This window comes from Chlorocebus sabaeus, chromosome 16 (assembly GCF_047675955.1).
Source record: "Chlorocebus sabaeus isolate Y175 chromosome 16, mChlSab1.0.hap1, whole genome shotgun sequence".
Lineage (NCBI taxonomy): Eukaryota > Metazoa > Chordata > Mammalia > Primates > Cercopithecidae > Chlorocebus > Chlorocebus sabaeus.
In genome coordinates, this window is record NC_132919.1 from 75705066 (window position 1) to 75723303 (window position 18238).

An 18238-nucleotide genomic window follows, 5' to 3' on the forward strand; every position below is an offset into this window, starting at 1 on the left:
AATGCACTTTCATGTGTAAAGTTTGGTCCTTGGAGGATTGCGATTTCCAGCTCGAAAGGCAGCAGTGGGCAGGTGGCTCTGCTCCATACTCCGCCTTTTCCCTCCATTGCCACCCAGACAACTCGACAGTGGCTGTGCCAGGACTCAGCCACCATGACTTCCGCCAGCATCCCTTTCAACAGGCAGAAGCTGGCATGGTGACACCTTGGCACAGCAAGGATGGCAGAGGACTGCAATGCTTCAGCAGCTGGAGGAGGCAGGGGAACAGGAGGGATTAATCCAGCCTCCCTGGAGGGACCAGGTAGACTGAGAACAGACAGACAGATGGAGGGGAAAACAGGAAAAGTACATCACAGACCTTCCAAAGCTGACCATGATGTATGCACTGGGTCTCCACTCTGGTCTCGACAGAGCTGTGGCTGAAGGAGAGGCAGTGGGGAAATGGCAAAACAGTAGATTCTGAAGCTCTGGGTTCATTTTACCCCAACCTCAATGAATATTTCTGTTTTTGATTTTTAGTGGAGACAAGGTCTAACTATGTTGTCTAGGCTGGTCTCAAACTCCTGAGCTCAAGTGATCCTGCCGCCTTAGCCTCCCAAAGTGCTGGGATTACAGGTGTGAGCCACTGCACCAGGCCTAAGAAAAAGACAGAACATAACTGTTTTTTTTTTATGAAATATTTGCCCACAGGAACTTTAGGAGAGAAAGTGACTTTTACATTCTCTGGCTCTGATGGAGAGCCACCTGTCCTCAAATGGGACCAGCTCTAATGGGACAAGCCTCACCCATTGGAACAGAAGCCGTTAGCACAATTCTGCGATCTCATAGAGTTCCTCCCTATAATGCTCAGGCTCTTGGGGGAATCACCCACTCAACCATGCTAACCACACCCACGAGAGGAGCAGCCTGAGTAATGAACATCCGGCTCTGTCTCTTCCCTCCCTCTTTATTTACCATAGACTGTGCTCCAGGGCATGAAGAACAAAAACCACCAACTCTGTCTTGTTAAAATCCAAGTGCATTTTTTAGAATGTGTGATTTTGCTTGATTTTATTTTTTTAAAAAAGACTGGAACTCAGTCCCATATTCCTATTGAGTCCATTTTCCCAAGAGATGTCACTGTTTGAGACAATAACTTAAATATTCTTGATGTGGAGGTAGTCTCTCTCTTCCTAGTGGGATGTCTTCTTGGCTCCTTTCCCAAACTTGGCATCGAGACCAAGACCTATGAAAAGAAAGAAAATGGGCTTAGCCTTATGAGGGGAAATGAAACTTACCAATGATTGTGGTGGGGTGGGGCAGTCGGCCTTGTATCTCCAAAATGGGGGCTTTCAATAAAATACACGTCAGAACACTGGTTTTATGTAACTTCCTCAGAGACAAGAGAATGGCACCAGGATACTAGTTATTACAGATATCTGTATCTATATAGATAGATATAGATACATACATATATTTATAATACAGCAAGACTAAAAGAAATTTAAGAGTCAAAACTTCTAGACTATGGCTGAATGTGGTGACCCATGCCTGCAATCCCAGCACTTTGGGAGACTGAGGCAAGAGGATTATTTGAGCCCAGGAGTTTAAGGCCAGCCTAGGCAACACAGCAAGACCCCATCGCTACAAAAAAAAGAAAAAAAAAAAAAAATTAGTCAGGCGTGGTGGTACATGCCTATAGTCACAGCTACTTGGGAGGCTGTGGTGGGAGGATCACTTGAGTCCAGACCAAGGTTGCAGTGAGCTATCATGGCACCACTACACTCCAGCCCGAGCAACAGAGGGAGGCCCTAGGAAGGCTGGATCAGACACAAAGCTTCCTTTTCTCTTTCATTTTCTCCTGACACAGGCTCTCACTCTGCCACGCAGGCGGGAGCGCAGTGCTGTGACCGCAGCCCGCCTTAGCCCCCGCCTCCTGGGCTCAAGCCATCCTCTCACCTCAGCCCCCTGAGTAGCTGGGACCACAGGCGTGTGCCACCATGCTCAGCTCATTTTTGTATTTTTTTGCAGAGACAAGAATTACAGGCATAAACCACCACACTCAGCCCCTTTTCTCTTTTAAAAAAGTTTTCTCTGGGCTGAGCACGGTGGCTCACACCTGTAATCCCAGCACTCTGGGAGGCTGAGGCGGGCGGATCACCTGAGGTCGGGAATTCGAGACCAGCCTGACCAACATGGAGAAACCCTGTCTCTACTAAAAATACAGAATTATTCAGGCATGGTGGCGCATGCCTGTAATTTTAGCTACTTGAGAGGCTGAGGCAGGAGAATTGCTTGAACCCAAGAGGAGGAGGAGGCTCACCCAGTTGGTGAGCCGAGATCATACCATTGCACTCACTCCAGCCTAGGCAACAAGAGAGAAACTCCATCTCAAAAAAAAAGTTTTCTCTAAAAGATTTAAACAAATTTCATAAATATACAAGTAAATCTGAGGAGACAAAATTCAGCTGTGTCTCTGTGTGGCCACTTACCCAGGAACACAAGCACAGTGCCCACCCATTGCATGGGGCTGATGGGATTGGCGAAGAGGATCACAGAGGCCAAAATTGTGAAGAACTTTCGAGTTGTAGTGATGATGGAGCAGGTCAGGGGACCAAAATACACAACCGTCATAAAGATGAAGCTCTAGAGAAAGATAAAGGTGAGGTCCGCAGGGTTCTTGGGTATCTGCCATTGGTCTAAAGTCTATAAGCAGACCTCAGGGCTAATCTTCCCACCCTCTTCTTCCAGCCAGGCCAGTCTTTCTTAGGGAACCAGCTGCCAGAGTAGGGAAGCCAAGCCATCCCTTTTCAAGCACTCACCTGACCCAGGGCACTGGTCAGCCCAAAGAGCAGGATGTTATATATGATGGCAGGGTACCTTTCAGCAAAGCTCAAGAACTCCCAGAGCTCACCAGTGAACAGGATTCCTGAGAAAACATGTCAACAAATGTACGGCGCGTTTTGTGTGCCCTTATCCCCGGGTGTGCACACACGCACGCAAACTCCTGCACATGGCCTGTTAAAGAACTGCAAAGGAGGTGGGATGCAGGAAAGTGTATGGCGTGGATTTGCATCGTCTCATCATGGATTCTTCTCATATTTTTCTCTGATTAGAGAAACTGAAGAGAATTTTGTGAGAAAAGCTTGAAAGTTTATGAGTTACTTCTACCAAAGTGATTACAAGCAGAAATCCTCAGATGCTGTAGAGATGCTGACCCACACATCCTTAGCTTAAGGAAGCCCCTTGCATTAGTCACCTCCAGCCATCAGCAGCCTCCACCATTAACTCCAGTGTGCTGCACAAAAAATACTTTCTACGTGTGCCCAAATTTGAAAAGTTAGGAAGCACTGATTTCAAAGCAAATCCATTCACATTTGAACTGTTTTCAGTGTACAGCTAACTCTGTTTCCTGTGAGCACTACGTGTCTCATTTCCTTCATGAAAGGGAATGTTCCCAGGTATGTCCCTGTGTTTTACTACTGCGTGTCTTCCCATGACACCTGACACACGACTCCCCTTCATTGTACCAGTAACAAGCAGCAAACAAATCCTGCTGGTGTAGGTTTTTCCAGGAAGGTTTCTCAAGGGCTTGAACAAAAGGGCATCTTGGAACTAATTCAGGCCCTTGGTCTGGGCAACTAACAGCTAGAGGGATCAAAAGGATGAGGGCAGCCTGCCCTCTGGTGATACATGGGAAGAACAGCAGAACTGGCTCTCACCCATTCCCAGCAGCAATGTCGACCAAAGGTTGATGTTCAGCATCATGTGGTTGGAGCCTGTTTGGTAATGAGCCCGCATATGGTCCTGGGAAACACCAGTCAGTCCATCCAGGGTCAGCGATAATAGCTGGGAAAGAAAGGGTGCAGCCTGCAGTGAAGTGGCCAACAGGGCCCTTTCCTAACCCAGGACACAGGATTCTCACTCTCAGCCTCCTCGGAAAGCCACTCCCTTTAAAGTCCTCAGAACAAAATGTTGCCATTTGGTCAAGGGTGGAAGGTGGGGAGAGACCATGCTGACTGCCTCCCCTACCCTCTCCTCCCCCGGCCCAGGCACTGGACTGACAGGCTAACTGAGCTACGTAGTGATTTTGTAATCAGAGTGGAGCAGGAAGCTCACTGCCCAACATAAGGGAGGGGAAAGGTAGTCCCAGCAGGTTAGTTTCCTAGCTTGGAGTACAGTGCTCCAGAGACTGGATCCTGTACTTAGGTTGCCTGGATTGGAATCCTGACTCTGCCACTTAAATAGCCAAATGACCATGGGCAAGCGAGTTAACCTCTCTGTGCCGAGTTTCTTCATCTGTAAAATGGAGATAATACTACATATGAGATTATTGTTGTAAAAATTAGTCAATTAACATGTAAAACACTTGGAACAGTGCCTAATGCATACACACCAGATACTATCATATTATTTTAAACTCTGGCTTCCAGGTTTCTTGGAAAGCCACAGTGAGACATTATTCCTTCCCTCCCTGCTCTGAGGTCTCTGTGACCTCACACCAGGATTCAGCCACAACCCTCAGAGTTATCTCTTCTCCAGAATGAGAGCTGAGCTGTAGTTAAATATTTCAGGTTTCCCACTATGGCATTAATAGAACCAGGGGCCTGCAGCAAAGACCAGATATGGGGACAAGGGGCACCACAACCTCCCTTGACACATAACTGGCTTTCTGCCTGCCTAGGTGAGGCTATCCTTTGGTTACATTTGCTGGAGAAGGCTGCCATCCCCAAAAGGATCTCATACCAGGAGTAACTCTCCATAACCGACTGTGTGTTCTTCTATCCCAACAACTTTCTTGGGTTTGTACATGAAAAGGGCCACTCCAGCCACAATTAGCAGCACACACAGGTACTTGGCCAATGGGTACTTCTTCTTCAAGAGGGTCACCCCAAGGAGCATGACTACAGGGAAAAAACAGAGTGGAAAATTCAGGCATTCATAAGGCATCGATGACCCCAATACCCTCTCTCCCAGGAACCAGGAAAAGACTCAGGGAGAAAAGAATGACTAAGAAGGAAGGCTTAGAGAGGACAAAAGGAGGGTGCCAGGCTGGCACCTAGATAAGGATTGAGCAACAGGGTTAAGTATAAGACAGGGAGGATGTAGAGAACAAAGGTGAAAAGTCCAGGAAGGGACAGGGCAAGGGTGGGGAACAGTGGAGAAGGAAAATAAGTTGAGACAAAGAAACTGATGATCAAAATGGGAATTAGGTTTCTCTAATGACAATGTACACACATGCAACATAGAAATGGCTGACCAAGTGAAGCAGGCTAGGTCAGCCTTTAGCTCCTGTTAAGGATTACCAGCCTATGAACATCACAAGAAGTGACACAGATGACAGGATGGACAGCAGAGAGAGCTGGGGGAAAGTCCCTGGAGACAGCCATAATGGGATGATGAAGCTGAGAGGGACACAGTTGTAGTAGAGAGAGCTTACTATAGGAAGAGAGACGACAGAAGAGGAAGACCATCTTCTTTGCTTACCTGGGATTGGCTTGCAGGATTTACCAAGGACCTGAAATTAAATCCAGCAAATAATTTCTGAGCATCTGTGATGTGTCAGGTACTATGCTAGGTACCACACTGATTAAGATGAGTAAGCACAGGGCCTGCACCAGAGACTTCAGCCTCAGAAAGCGGCCCTATCATGGCCCAACCCACCACCACTAAACCCAAGTTCTATGGTTCTATACACTCCTAATGTCTCAAGGACCGTTATTTTTTATTATTATTTTTTAACTCACAGACCTGAGGGAAGAACTCTTAGTCCTTTTCAAATGATATCTGAGCCAACCGTCATCCCACCCTGAGGTTTCACCTGAGTTGGGTAGTTGACAAACTGTAGTGCTGAGTTGCTGGAGACCATGGCACCCAGATAGGAGATAGAACAGGCAGCATAGAGCCAGCTCCGGGTACGATCCACCCTGGCAGTGTCAAAAAACTGGATCACTGGGAGAAGACAAAAAAAAAAAAAAGAAAAGACAAAAAAAAAAAAAAAAAAACACAAGAGAAACCTGGTGGGGCTAGGATGGACCACTAAGCAAAGCTGAAGCCACATGAAAGGAACTTGTCTGTCAAATAAGACACAAGCTATTTCTGTCCTCTTACACTGGGAAATCTCTGAAAATTATTCATCTTTCCAGTTCTGCCTGAGCCCAACAAAAGAGCACATGCAGGGTGGAGGTGAGGGCCTCATTCAGTTCAAGGGACCAGGCAGCCCTGCTGCTAGTCCCCAGGGAACAAAGAGAGAATGCTCAAAGCATGCTTGAAGCTGACACACAAAAGAAACTCAAAGGGAAAGAAAAAAATGTTTCAAGTATTTTCAATGGGGATTTGGAATACAGAAGACCCATTCTCTGAACATTTCTAACTCAGAAGTTGATAAAAATTGGGGAAATAATATTTTACTTCACTTCAAAGTCATTAGTTTTACAGACTTCACAGAGAGGCTGCGTGAGTACAAAATGGAGATCATGAGTTAGCCTTTAAGGTTGAATCAATGTTTAATGCCTAGCATACTGAAGGAACTTGGGGTGATGGGGTACCCAACAAATTACTATCTAGGTACTCACAGATCTTGGCAAACACAGCATTGATCACACATTGAATGAAGACCAAAGTTAAGGCAAAGGTGAACGTCTCCTGTTTGGCTCCCTCTCCATACTTTCCTCTTGTTCTAGAAATGAAATGCATGACAAAAGAGAGGAGAAATTAGTATATTTCAGTCACTGTCATCTAACATATCCAGAACCACTGAAAACTTTAAAATTATCTTGCCTCTCTGGATGTAGGGAGAGTTTGTAAGGACCACTGGGCTCATCTGCAAAAGGGGCTGATTTTACTGGATCTAGAAACTAGACATTCCAGCCTACTGATTCCATAGCCTAAGGAAAGAATACCCGAAAAAGACGGAGAGGAAACATGCAAAACGAGATAGTGAAGTCAGGTACCCCAGGCAGGAGGAGACGGTATTTGGGCTACGGCACCAAGGCCGAGGGCGAATAGGTTGTTTGCAAGCATCTGGGAGTACCAAAAGGGGGCCGACTCGGGTCCTCTTTGAGGGGTAGAAGTCTCAGCCTGTAAAACGCAGGCTCTTAGAACCAAGCAGGGAAGAACAGCTACGAAAAGAAAACCAAGTACAAAGAATCCAGAAAATAACCCTGGAGTTCTGGAATTCTGGGTAGGTTCAGCCATAGCTGCAAAAGTAGTGGGGTGCTAACAGGGCGACAGCCGGGGAGGAGGACAAGAGGCAGAAGGTCCAGAGGCAGAAGGCCCGGGACCCCTGTCACAGACTAGGGAGAGAATGTCGGCCCGCCCCCGGGGTCGCTCACATCTTTTCCTGCAGGATCCCATAGTAAAAATAGCAGACAAAGACACCCAGGAAGCAGAGCGGCAGGCGCAGCCGGTCGGGCACCAGGGAGCTGCTAGAGGCCATGAGACGCCCGGAGGAGCCGACTGGAGACCCGCTCACAACCGGCACCGGCAGCAGCGGCGGCGGAGGCGACAGATCCAGCCGGACATCGCCGACCGGCGGCAGGGGCCTCATAGGAGCTGCATGCGACCGCCGTCCAGCAGGGCCCAGCAGTCACTACCGGAACTGCCAGCTCAGGGCTGCCAAGGGGGAAACTCCTCAGAACGCAGCAACCACATCCTAGGAAAGAAAACCCGCCCTGGGACCTTGGCTCCATCCCTGAGGGCCAGGGGAACCGGCAGCCTCGAGACCATTTTCTCGACCTGGAGATTTTTCCAATCAGGCAACTCTGAGGACAACTGCGACCCAGAGCACCACAGGGTGTCCTAGAGCCACCCGGGCGTATAATGATGACGTACAAGGATGTGGAGGCCACCAATTGGCTGCGCTGTGCGAACTCGGACAGGTAGGCGGGACAGGAGGAGGTGCGGCCGGCAGACTCTTTTCCGCGGCGGGCGACCAGGCTTCTGCTGGGTCCTAATGCCAAAATCTCTTACTGGAGCCTCAGCGCCGTCTAGCTGCTGCCTAGCGTCAGCGACTTTACCTGCTCATTACCTAGGCACATCACTAGGCTTCCAAGGGGGAGAGCGGCACAGTAAGTCTCGGCTTGGTCACTTAAAGGCGGGGTAACCTACCCGTGTCACCCAAGTTCTGAGCCAGAGTTCTCCAGGTCTGGAAACTAGGGATAATTAGTAATAGCCACCTTGTCGCCTCTTGACTGTTGTGAGGATCGAATGAACTGAGGTTGGTGAAAGTGTTTTGTAAAGTATGCTGTGCAAGTTTAAGGTATTATTAGTCATCACTGTTTCTCAGCCCTGATCTTATTTCCTCATATCGAGGAGTGGAAATGGAAGTTTATTGAAGTCAGTTTTCTTCCAAGTCTTAACTCACCAACAATGGCTTAAACCCTTCGGCCGCGCTTCTGAATATTTCCCATTAATGAGCACCTCGTTGGATCCCTTCCTCATGCAAGTGTTGGGTCTCCACTTGCTGGCACGAATTGCCAGGGCAAGACTGATCTAAGGTCTTCCCACTACTACCTCCAACCCCCTACTTAACTGGCCCAAATCTCCGGCCACCAGGTGGACTCTGGGCTGCTCTCTAGGTCGAGGCTCCTTCTCTTCTAGCAGCCTGCTCTTTTGGCACAGCCTCGGGCAAAGGAAGGAAATACTGGGCAGCACCACACCCGTCGCTCTGGGCCTGACTAAGGCTTTGCGGGGGAGCCAGAAGTCTTTTAGAGGGAGGGGTAAGGTATAGAAGATAGGGTCTGTCCCCAGCCCACTGTCTCCTCGATATTAGTGGCATGGGAATCCCCATACATTTGCTCTCTTGCTCAGTAGCTTACTCTATTGGCTCAGCCCGCGATGCCAGGGCACCAAATAGCTGGGCGGAGAGACCTGCCAGCTCTGCTTCTTTACCAGCTGGGACCTCAAACAATTCCCTTGTCCTTGTCCTCTGAGTCAAGTTTCCTCATGTGAAATTAATGGGAATATAATAACAAGCAGGAGAGCGCTGTGGTTAGAAACATGGGCACTGGATTCAAATGATCAGGTTTCCAATCCTAGCTCCCCTACTTCATATCTGTGTCTTTTGGGGAAAGTTATTCAATCTATTTGTCCTTCCCTGATTACACAGTGGGACTCACCATATTCCTCTTACTGGGTGGTTGTCAATAACATTTTATGTAAAGCACTTAACATGGTAGCTGGTTCTTACCAGCCCAATGAATGGTGGTCACGATAGCCTGGTTTAGGAGTTTGTTGTCAGGTCTTATGAGGTAGATACAATTGTACTTATTATTACTGCCCTTGGGGTAGTCAACTGTTCACGCATACAATGGGGATATGTCTTTTGTGAAAATGCTTTGGAAATTCCAAAGCATCATTGAAATATTGAGATGGTTATTCCCATTTTCCCCAAAAGCCTAAGAGCTCTTACAGGTGCAGCATTATAAAGGCTGTGAAAGGATAAGAATAGTGTCTTTGTATAGTTTCTTTGTTCCCTTCAAGGCTGCACACTATGTTGTGGGTACTCCCTGAGATGAACCAAAGCTTCCCCCAAACTGTCGAGAGTTCCAGCCAGTGCAAAGAACACTCACAATGTCAAACTGTCTTCCCTTGGTCACCTGCTTTTCCTCTCTGAAATCCATTCTCCTTAGGGAGCTTTTTCAGACTCACACAAGAATGGGTAACTTCCCCAATGACTCCCTCACCCCACCTCTAGGACAAACCACACTCTTCATTCTGGACAGCCTTTTCATGGGTCTGTTATTTATGTCCATGTAAAGTATGCAAGCATGGTGTCCAGAGGACAGGAACTCTTGTGTACAGCCATAACAACTCCCAGATGTGGGAACTGAGGCTCCTTCTCTTGAAGACAAAGATGAAATGATCAGTATAATACCCTTAATCTCTACCCCACTCCTCCTTCCCCACATATTTAACAGAACTTCAAGCTGCTGGGAATATTTATTTATTTATTTGGTCTATTAACACCAAGATCTGCAAAAAACAACCTCTAAACACAAGATAAGAAAACTCGAACATTAACATTCTTCAATTTTGTGTAAGCTCTGCAGTACGGAAAATATACAAACTTCAAACAGCTGCAAAAATAGTGTCTTTGGGAGAAAATAGAGTTTCTACATCGATACAAGAAAAATAGGCATTTTTCTAATCCAATCCAGCCCTGGGGCGGGCGGAGAGTATAGATTTGCCATTTGCCACCTGGAGGAATGCCAGCTCTCCTCCCCACTACCCACCTGGGGCTGGGCGGGCTGGCCTGCTACTTAAGACAATCTTTAGTCAGGGTGAAAGCGAGATGAAAATGCCACTTGGGAAACACTTGTTTCCTCCCTCTGCCAGCAGCTGAATTGGTCAAGTGTTATGGCCCATGAGGACTGCTTTGGTCAGCTCCTCTAATGAGAGGGAGGCGTGGGGATAGGGCTGAGAGGATGGGGGATCTATCTTATGGTCTCCTGGAAGGGAGGGAAGGAAATCTGTGGCGTCCTCTCTCCTTCATTCATGGCCAGCTTGCTCTGTGACAAAAATAAGGGCCTCCTATACAGTCATTTGGACTGACACCCAGGGGTGAGGGACTCAAGACCTTCTGGGTGTTTTCCACCAAGTGAGGGATGTGGCAGGTACACAGGTGTGAGTTGTGAGCTGCCCAGCTGCTAGTGGAGAAGGCAGGTCCCATCACGTTCAGAGGGGCCAGTGCCCATCAAAAAGAGGACCCAGGACTTTGACACGATAAGTGAAAGAAAGTGCTCAAAGGCCGAGAGGGAAAGGCCCCTCCATACCCCATCTCAGGGGACCTGGGGAGGGACCTGCCACCAAGGCACTGGTCTCTATGGTAAAGTGGGGCAGGGATGGGACCCTCAGACCATCAGGGAGCTCTGGAAAAGCACAGACTCTTCTGATGGTGGGGTGCGCTGCCATGGCTCGAAGGGCAGTGGGGAGGCCTTGGAGGCCTCCGGATCCTTCCGAGGTGGTGGCCTGGGGCTGGCCGGGGGAAGGGGAGACCCCGGGTTTGAGGGGCAGTTACGGAAGATGAAGCCCATGCCAGGGAAGAGGGGCTTCATCAGGTTGACGGGGCAGAAGGCTGAGCCGGTTGGGTTGAAATGGACTTTGTTCTTGTCAGGACAGGAAGTCAGGAAGGCCAGGTCAGGACCTGGGGACCTGGAGGATGAAGAAAGACATACAAGACACACACGTACACACAGAGAGAAACACGCAGTGAGAGAGGGTGAGATGTCACAGTATCAGGGCAGCAGGGGAGCTAGGTCTCTGTTCAAACAGAATCATAACTTGACCGAAAACCAAACCCCTCAGCAATCTATTTTTTTTTAAAAATATGGCTAAACAACAGGAAATGCACTTTAGCTAAAAACAGGAGGGATTGAAGCTAGACAGGAAGGAGAACTTCCTGACAATGTGATTCAAGAATTGGAGACCAAGAAATCTTTTCATTCGAAAGATTTCATCAGTGGCCGGGCATGGTGGCTCATGCCTGTAATCTCAGCACTTTGGGAGGCCAAGGTGGATGGATCACTTGAGGTCAGGAGTTCGATACCAGCCTGGCCGACATGGTGAAACCCTGTCTCTACTAAAAATACAAAAAATTAGCCGGGCATGGTGGCACGCTTCTGTAATCCCAGCTACTCAGAAGGATGAGTCAGGAGAATTGCTTGAACTTGGGAGGCGGAGGTTGTAGTGAGCCAAGATCTTGCCATTGCACTCCAGCCTGGGCAACAGAGCAAGACTCCATCTCAAAAAAAGAAAAATAAAAAAGAAAAGAAAAAAAAGAAAAGAAATATTTCCTTAGTGAATGGTGTTTTGGTGACAAACCGCATGCCTGAAAGCAGAGATCAAAGACAAGTGACTTAAAGTGGGGTTTCTCAGCCTTGGCACCACTGACATTTTGGGCTGGATAATTCTTTGTTGCAGGGGTGGGGATGGAGGCATTGTCCTGTGCATTGTAAGATGCCTAACAGCGTCCCTGGCCTCTACTCGCTATCCCACTAGTACCACAACCCCTCCCCTCCAGCTGTGACAACTAAACACGTCTCCTGGTATCGCCAAATGTTCCCTAGTTGAAATCTACTGACCTAAAGAGTCTAATTGTTGGGCGCATTTGAAAGTATGGGGTTTTTTGTTGTTGTTGTTTTGTTTTTGAGACAGAGTCTCACTCTGTGGCCCAGGCTGGAGTGCAGTGTGACAGGATCATGGCTTACTGCAGCCTCAGCCTCCCCAGTCCAAGCAATCCTCCCACCTCATCCTCCTGAGTATCTGGGACTACAGGCATGAACCACCATGCCAAGCTAATTGCTTTATTTTTATTTTGTAGAGAAGGGGTCTCTGTATGCTGCCCAGGCTGGTCTCCAGAAAGGTGTGATTTTCAAAACTTTGGGAGGAAAGCGTGGCAACAACTGTGAGAAAGGCAGCTAGACCTTATCAGAAGATCTGGGTTCTAACTCACCATGTGGTCCTTGTCATGTCTGTCTCACCCCCCTTTTTAATTTTAAGTTTTTAATTTTTTTTTTAGAGACAGGGTCTTGCTCTCTCACCCAGGCTGGAGTACAGTAGTGTGATCATAGCTCTCTGCAGCCCCAAACTCCTAGGTGCAAGTAATCCTCCTGCTCAGCTTCCCAAGTAGCTGGGATTACAGACGCCTGCCACCATTCTAGGCTAATTTTTTTCTTTCTTTCTTTTTTTTTTTTTTTGGTAGAAATGGGGTCTCACTGTGTTGCCCAGGCTGGTCTTGAACTCCTGGGCTCAAGTGATCCTCCTGCCTTGGCCTCCCAGAGTACTGGGATGACAGGCATGAGCCACCGCACCCAGCATGTCTCACCTTTATAATGTGAGGGGAATCATCCCTCCCCTTTTGATTGTTTAGGAAGACGGAATGATAAAAGGTCAGGTCAGAGAGTTCCTGAGTAAGGGATAGCCCTGATTCCTTACTGTCTGGCAAAGCCTAGAGGGTGAAACAGCCCTAAGAAGCTGACTGTTTGAAGATCCCAGGTGAGAAGACAAAGGTATGGGAAGATGGTGAAGCTCTGCCACCAATGGTTCTCACCAATCAGCTTTTTCTTTTTTACTTTTTATTAGAGTATAATATATACACTCAGAGAAAAATACACTCAGTATACAGACCAATAAATTGGTTACTATCTTTTTTTTGGGGACAGGGTCTCACTCTCTTGTCACACTGGAGTGCAGTGGTGCAATCTTGGCTCACTGCAACCTCCGCCTCCTGGGCTCAAGTGATTCTCCCACCTCAGCCTCCTGAGTAGCTAGGATTACAGGCACCCACCACCATACCTGGATAATTTTTTAAAATTTTTTGTAGAGAGGGTGTCTCTGTATGTTGCCCAGGCTGGTCTTGAACTCCTGGACTCAAGCGATCCTCCCTTGGCTTCCCAAAGTGCTGGAATTATAGGCATGAGCCACTGCACCCAGCCAATTACCATCTTAATTCCGGAATTCCAATAATTCGAGAGCCCAGGAAGAGCAAGGTGTGAAGAGAAGAGCAGAGATCTGGCAGAGTCTGGAGAGGTGGAGGGTAAAGGTCCGTGTGCTGGGTGTGTTTGGGAAGGCCTGGCGTCCTAGAGACTCCACAGTGGCAAGGGCTTCTCTGATGGAGAAGGGTTTAAAAGAGTCCCACTTTATGGAGGGATGGGGAATGGGCAAGAGACAGAATGTTCTAGGTGTGTGCATGTACATGTCAGGAAGGTGACCAAGAGGAGACCCAGCAACACTCAGAGAACATGATGGCAACCAGCATGACCCTCAATACCTTGACTCCTTGCCTGGAAAATCCAGATGATCTTGGAGGGGACAATAGCTAAGAAGGGGGGAATGTGGCAAAAGAATGGCTAAACACACAAACTTCCTAATAGGAAAGTTGATTAAATAAAGAAACCTCAGTGAACTACAGAATTTCAATCCCAGCATATCTTAGAAAATCACTGATGGATCACCACCACTCTATTTTTTTTTTTTTGAGACAGAGTCTCAGTCTGTTGCCCTGACTGAAGTGTAGTGGTGCAATCTCAGCTCACTGCAATCTCCACCTCCCAGGTTCAAGCAATTCTCATGCCTCAGCCTCCTGAGGAGCTGGGATTACAGGCGTGCACCAACACACCCAGCTAATTTTTGTATTTTTAGTAGAGGCTGGGTTTTGCCATGTTGCCCAGGCTGGTCTTGAACTCCCGGCCTCAAGAGATCTGCCCACCTCCGCCTCCCAAAGTGCTGAAATTACAGGCGTGAGTCACCACACCCAGCTAATCACCACCTCTTTTTTTTTTTTTTGGAGATGGAGACACTCTGTTGCCCAGGCTGGAGTGCAGTGGCGTGATCTCGGCTCACTGCAACCTCTGCCTCCCAGGTTCAAGCGATTCTCCTGCCTCAGCCTCCCGAGTGGCTGGGATTACAGGTGCCCGCCACCATACCTGGCTAATGTTTGTATTTTTAGTAGAGACGGGGGTCTTGCTATAATGGACCAGGCTGGTCTCAAACTCCTGACCTCAGATGATATGCCCACCTGAGCCTCCCAAAGTGCTGGGATTACAGGCATGAGCCACCGCACCCAGCCCACCACCTCTCTTAAAGGGTTAATGCAGGGGCAGGAAGTTAAATGAGCTGACTTTAAGGCCTCTTCTGGCATTGCGTCTATGAAAAACCCAAGACGAGCTACAGCTTAATTTCCGCCCACATTTCCAGGTTGTAATTACTCCACCATGATGTGGATTGAGGGAGGGTACAAGAGCCTAGAGTCTGCTGAAGCTAAGAGATCTGGCCTCTTCCCTCCACAGCTTCTCAGAGGACCTAGAAGTCTTGAAGGGATACCAGCAACAATAATAACAGTAACAAAACCTCTAGTGGCAATGGTTTTCTCTGCAACTCCTACTGTGGCTTCTGTATGTACCTTCGGCTACCACCCTGGGTTACTGCTCCCTTATTTGAGATACAAATGGTGCTCTCAATGACCCAAACCCAGTCCCAGCTACATCTTCACTCGCACACCATGACTAAACTTCCTGACTGCCACTGAAACCCCAACTTCGTGTGAATCTGCTCTGGTGAGTATTAAGCTGGCAGCAGGAAATGAAATGAGCTCTTTGGTGCCTGCTAACGGGGACAGGGGCATTTGGAAAGGTTGGCTCTTAATTCTTTCTGCTAATGGGAGGGAAGTGTAAAGAAATCAACAGAAGAATGGCTTCTGAATGATCCAATCTGGTTTGGAAATTTTCCATAGTCCTTACTTGCAAGGACTGGAAATTTCTGCCTGGGAGTTCATGACACTTGAACCACTACAGCCACAGGGGGAAGACTTGACTCTGAAGCTCAAACTGTTAAGCTGTTTAGGCTCCCCATTCTACTGCAGTGGTGCTGAAACACTTCTAATCTCTGACTGAAGAGAAATACTAGTATGTTCTCCCCATACCCTCCATCTCTCTCTCTCTCTCTCTCTCTCGCTCTCTCTCTCTCTCTCTCTCATTATGGTCTAGCAAATTCTCACACCTTCCCCGGAGATGGAAAAAAATAGAAGAAACAAAGGGCTTAGGTTTCAGATATATTTTCTTTCCAGCTCCTGCTGTGCTTGTGGCTGGCATGTGGGCAGAGAGCAGGTTTCTATGGAGATAATGATAAGCAAAGATTTAAGTGCTCAGAGTAGGTAATGTCAACACGTTTGATCATGGAAAGCTGGCAATACTGATCATCTAAAGTTGACAACACCTCTATGACAAGAGAGAGTCCTAGACTGAAGAAGTCTTGTCAGGTGGGAGAATGTAGGCCCACCCTCCCCTCCCACACCCTGTCTACTTGGTATACTCACGTGGCTTCTTCAAACACACGCACTTTCTCACAGCCTTCTGGGGGCTCCCGTTTGAAGACGTAGCTATGATTAGGCCGAGGGGAGGCAGCAAAGGCAAGGACAGGAGATGGGCTGCCATCTTCAAGAAAGGCTGGGTGGCCTGGAGAGGAGGCTGTGAACAGAGCAAGGCTGAGTCTAGTGGAGATGAAGGGAAGGCCTCCACTTTTCTGGGTCCAGGACTGGGGTGTAAAGTGGCAAGACTGGGGACGCATGGTAAGGAAGAGGATAGTGGCTGTGCTTAGCCACTGTGATTATTATACTGTACCTTAAAAACCTTTAAGGCAGCTTACAAAAATACACAGTGTATAACAGAACAAAAAAATGGAGTTGAATGGATGGAAAGTTAAGCTCTCATACCAATTCTATATTCCCAGGAGGTAGACTGGGACCGGAACTCCAAATCTCAGACTTGAAGCAATCCTAAATGCGTCTCTCTCTGCCTTCTTCCAAGACTGTAACACCCTCCCTGCCAACATACCACGGCTTCTTCCTGTCCACAGTCTTGAAAATCTGTCCTTCCAAGAAGAGTTCTTCTCTGACTCAGAGAAGCAATCTTTACTCAACCCCACTTGTAGGATAAAATTCCTCTCCCTTTCCACACAGTGAATGTACTTGGCCTAGGTTGCAAATATTGACTTTATCTGTATTTATCTCACATTTATTCCCCTTACTCTATGCTCTATTTACCTATGTGTATTGTTAGATCATACCCTTGACCAGTCTACCTCATGGGGTTGCTGTGACAATCAAATCAGACAATATAGGCACACTGCTTTATAATGTAAGGATCATTAGGAGGTAAGAATTTTATCTCATTTTCTCAGCGAAGTAGATAGGCCATTGTAGAAAGTAGAGATTTGGAGTAAAAAAAAAATCGGTTTTGGTCTAGGTCAAACTATACAACCCTGGACAAGCGACCATATTCTCTTACTTTGTATCACTCACAACTACTTTGAAACCATTGCTGGGAATGAGTACAGTGGACACCTGAATGAAGACTCGCTGCTTTCCCCTACAGCTTGCTGAACCTCAGCCCAAAAATGGGGATGACAGGGATTGCTTCTTTGGATCCCAGTGAGGATTAAATAGATGTATAAATGCAGAGACTTCATAAATTATCAACCAGAACGGGACGTATGGGACCATTATTATCATTTGTATAATGTGCAGAAGAAAGATGACTCATAAAGATATTCTAGTAGGGTACTGAGAATGCTGGGCCTGAATTGACTAGAGGTGGAAAAGGGAGTGGAGCCACTCGTGTGCCCCAGAGTCAGCCCTGCTGCCTCAGCCTCCGCAGCTTACCTTTGTCGTTGGGGGTGGATGCTAGCTCCTCGGCGGCACCCCGCTGTTCCTCATGACTGGCCGGGCCACAAGGCTGGGGGGATGCCAAGGACATGGAAGGAGAGCTGGCAAGGTTGCCAGGCTCCAGGAGGAGGAGGGGATGATCACAGCTGCCACTCTGGGAAGGAGCTGGGGCCCGGTGCCCATCAGGGATCTCAAGGATCTGATGGGGAAGGACGGTAAAGACTCTCAGCCTTGAGTATTTCAGGCCTGCAGCAGCACAGTGACCCTGAGGGTATTCCCCTTGCTGCTGTCATTCTCTATCCATAACACACAACCACAGAACACCATTTCCTCCAGCCATTTATTTCCCTGGCCACCCCTCAATCTAGAAGAAACTCCCTCCTGTTTCTTCCATAGCACTTTGCTCTTATCCCTAATAGCACTCACAGTCCAATGTATAATTACATATTCACCTGTAGGGCTTGATCAATGTGTTGTCCCCACAAGACTATAAGCCTCATGAGGGCAGGGACCTTCTGTGCCCTGGGCTCTAGGAACACAAAGATGATAATGTATGCTGGAGGGCACAATAGCGGCAAACCACCAGGAGCCTGTAAGTGCTGTAACCATTGCAGAACAAGTATGCTGATGATTAGCATGTATTACATACCTCCTCATCCCCTTTTAAAAACACTCAATGGTACTTGAACCTGTAGCTCACCAAATTATGTGCATGTGTTTGGGTATATGTGAAATCCTGCATACATGCGAATTCAAAATCAACTAGAAGGTAAATCATAAACTGAGAAGTGTGCCCATTAGAATCATATTAATACTGGCCAACTGGCATTCCCCAATTAAACTGTGTTAATACAAAAGTGTGCCTGAGGCCGGTTGGGCACGGTGGCTTACACCTGTAATCCCAGGACTTTGGGAGGCTGAGGTGGGCGGATCACGAGGTTGGGAGATAGAGACCATTCTGGCTAACACAGTGAAACCCCATCTCTACTCAAAAATACAAAAAAAAAGTAGCCAGGCATCATGGTGGGTGCCTGTAGTTCCAGCTACTCAGGAGGCTGAGGCAGGAGAATGGCGTGAACCCGGGAGGCGGAGCTTGCA

General features: G+C 47.8%; 2 protein-coding genes across 5 annotated transcripts in view; both read right to left on the reverse strand.

Moving 5' to 3' along the window:
• Positions 1 to 1000: 1000 nt before the first annotated feature.
• Positions 1001 to 7575, reverse strand: SLC35B1 (solute carrier family 35 member B1). Of its 2 annotated transcripts, none has more exons than XM_008013075.3 (9): positions 7314 to 7575; positions 6555 to 6658; positions 5801 to 5906; positions 5467 to 5497; positions 4726 to 4883; positions 3702 to 3828; positions 2802 to 2908; positions 2472 to 2625; positions 1001 to 1225 (listed from the first exon to the last, which is right to left on the reverse strand). In XM_008013075.3, exons 2-9 carry the CDS (start codon positions 6584 to 6586, stop codon positions 1173 to 1175), a joined length of 768 nt encoding a protein of 255 aa, XP_008011266.1. In that variant the 5' UTR covers positions 6587 to 6658; positions 7314 to 7575; the 3' UTR covers positions 1001 to 1172. The 2 variants fall into 2 exon arrangements, with proteins under 2 accessions (XP_008011266.1, XP_008011264.1); XM_008013073.3 differs by having other exon boundaries at positions 5801 to 5931; positions 7314 to 7572.
• Positions 7576 to 9909: 2334 nt separating this feature from the next.
• Positions 9910 to 18238, reverse strand: part of FAM117A (family with sequence similarity 117 member A) — a 53774-nt gene continuing 45445 nt past the window's right edge. For 2 of the 3 annotated variants that reach the window (XM_008013070.3, XM_008013069.3), the window contains 4 exons: positions 17593 to 17739; positions 17138 to 17339; positions 15794 to 15944; positions 9910 to 11133 (listed from right to left, as the gene is read on the reverse strand). In XM_008013070.3, the coding sequence (XP_008011261.1) occupies positions 10833 to 11133; positions 15794 to 15944; positions 17138 to 17339; positions 17593 to 17739 (801 nt within the window). In that variant the 3' untranslated portion in view covers positions 9910 to 10832. The remainder of the gene's footprint in view (positions 11134 to 15793; positions 15945 to 17137; positions 17340 to 17592; positions 17740 to 18238) is intronic. The other variant, XM_008013071.3, reaches the window with a different exon arrangement.

Excerpts from the sequence above, each read along its gene's own strand:
- SLC35B1 (XM_008013073.3), bottom strand. The coding sequence starts at position 7,528 with ATGAGGCCCCTGCCGCCGGTCGGCGATGTCCGGCTGGATCTGTCGCCT. Across the intron at positions 3,829-4,725 it reads GTTATGGAGAGTTACTCCTG|CTATTATCGCTGACCCTGGA; the intron begins GTATGAGATCCT and ends TTTCTTTCCCAG. Across the intron at positions 1,226-2,471 it reads CACTGTGCTTGTGTTCCTGG|GTCTTGGTCTCGATGCCAAG; the intron begins GTAAGTGGCCAC and ends TTCTTTTCATAG.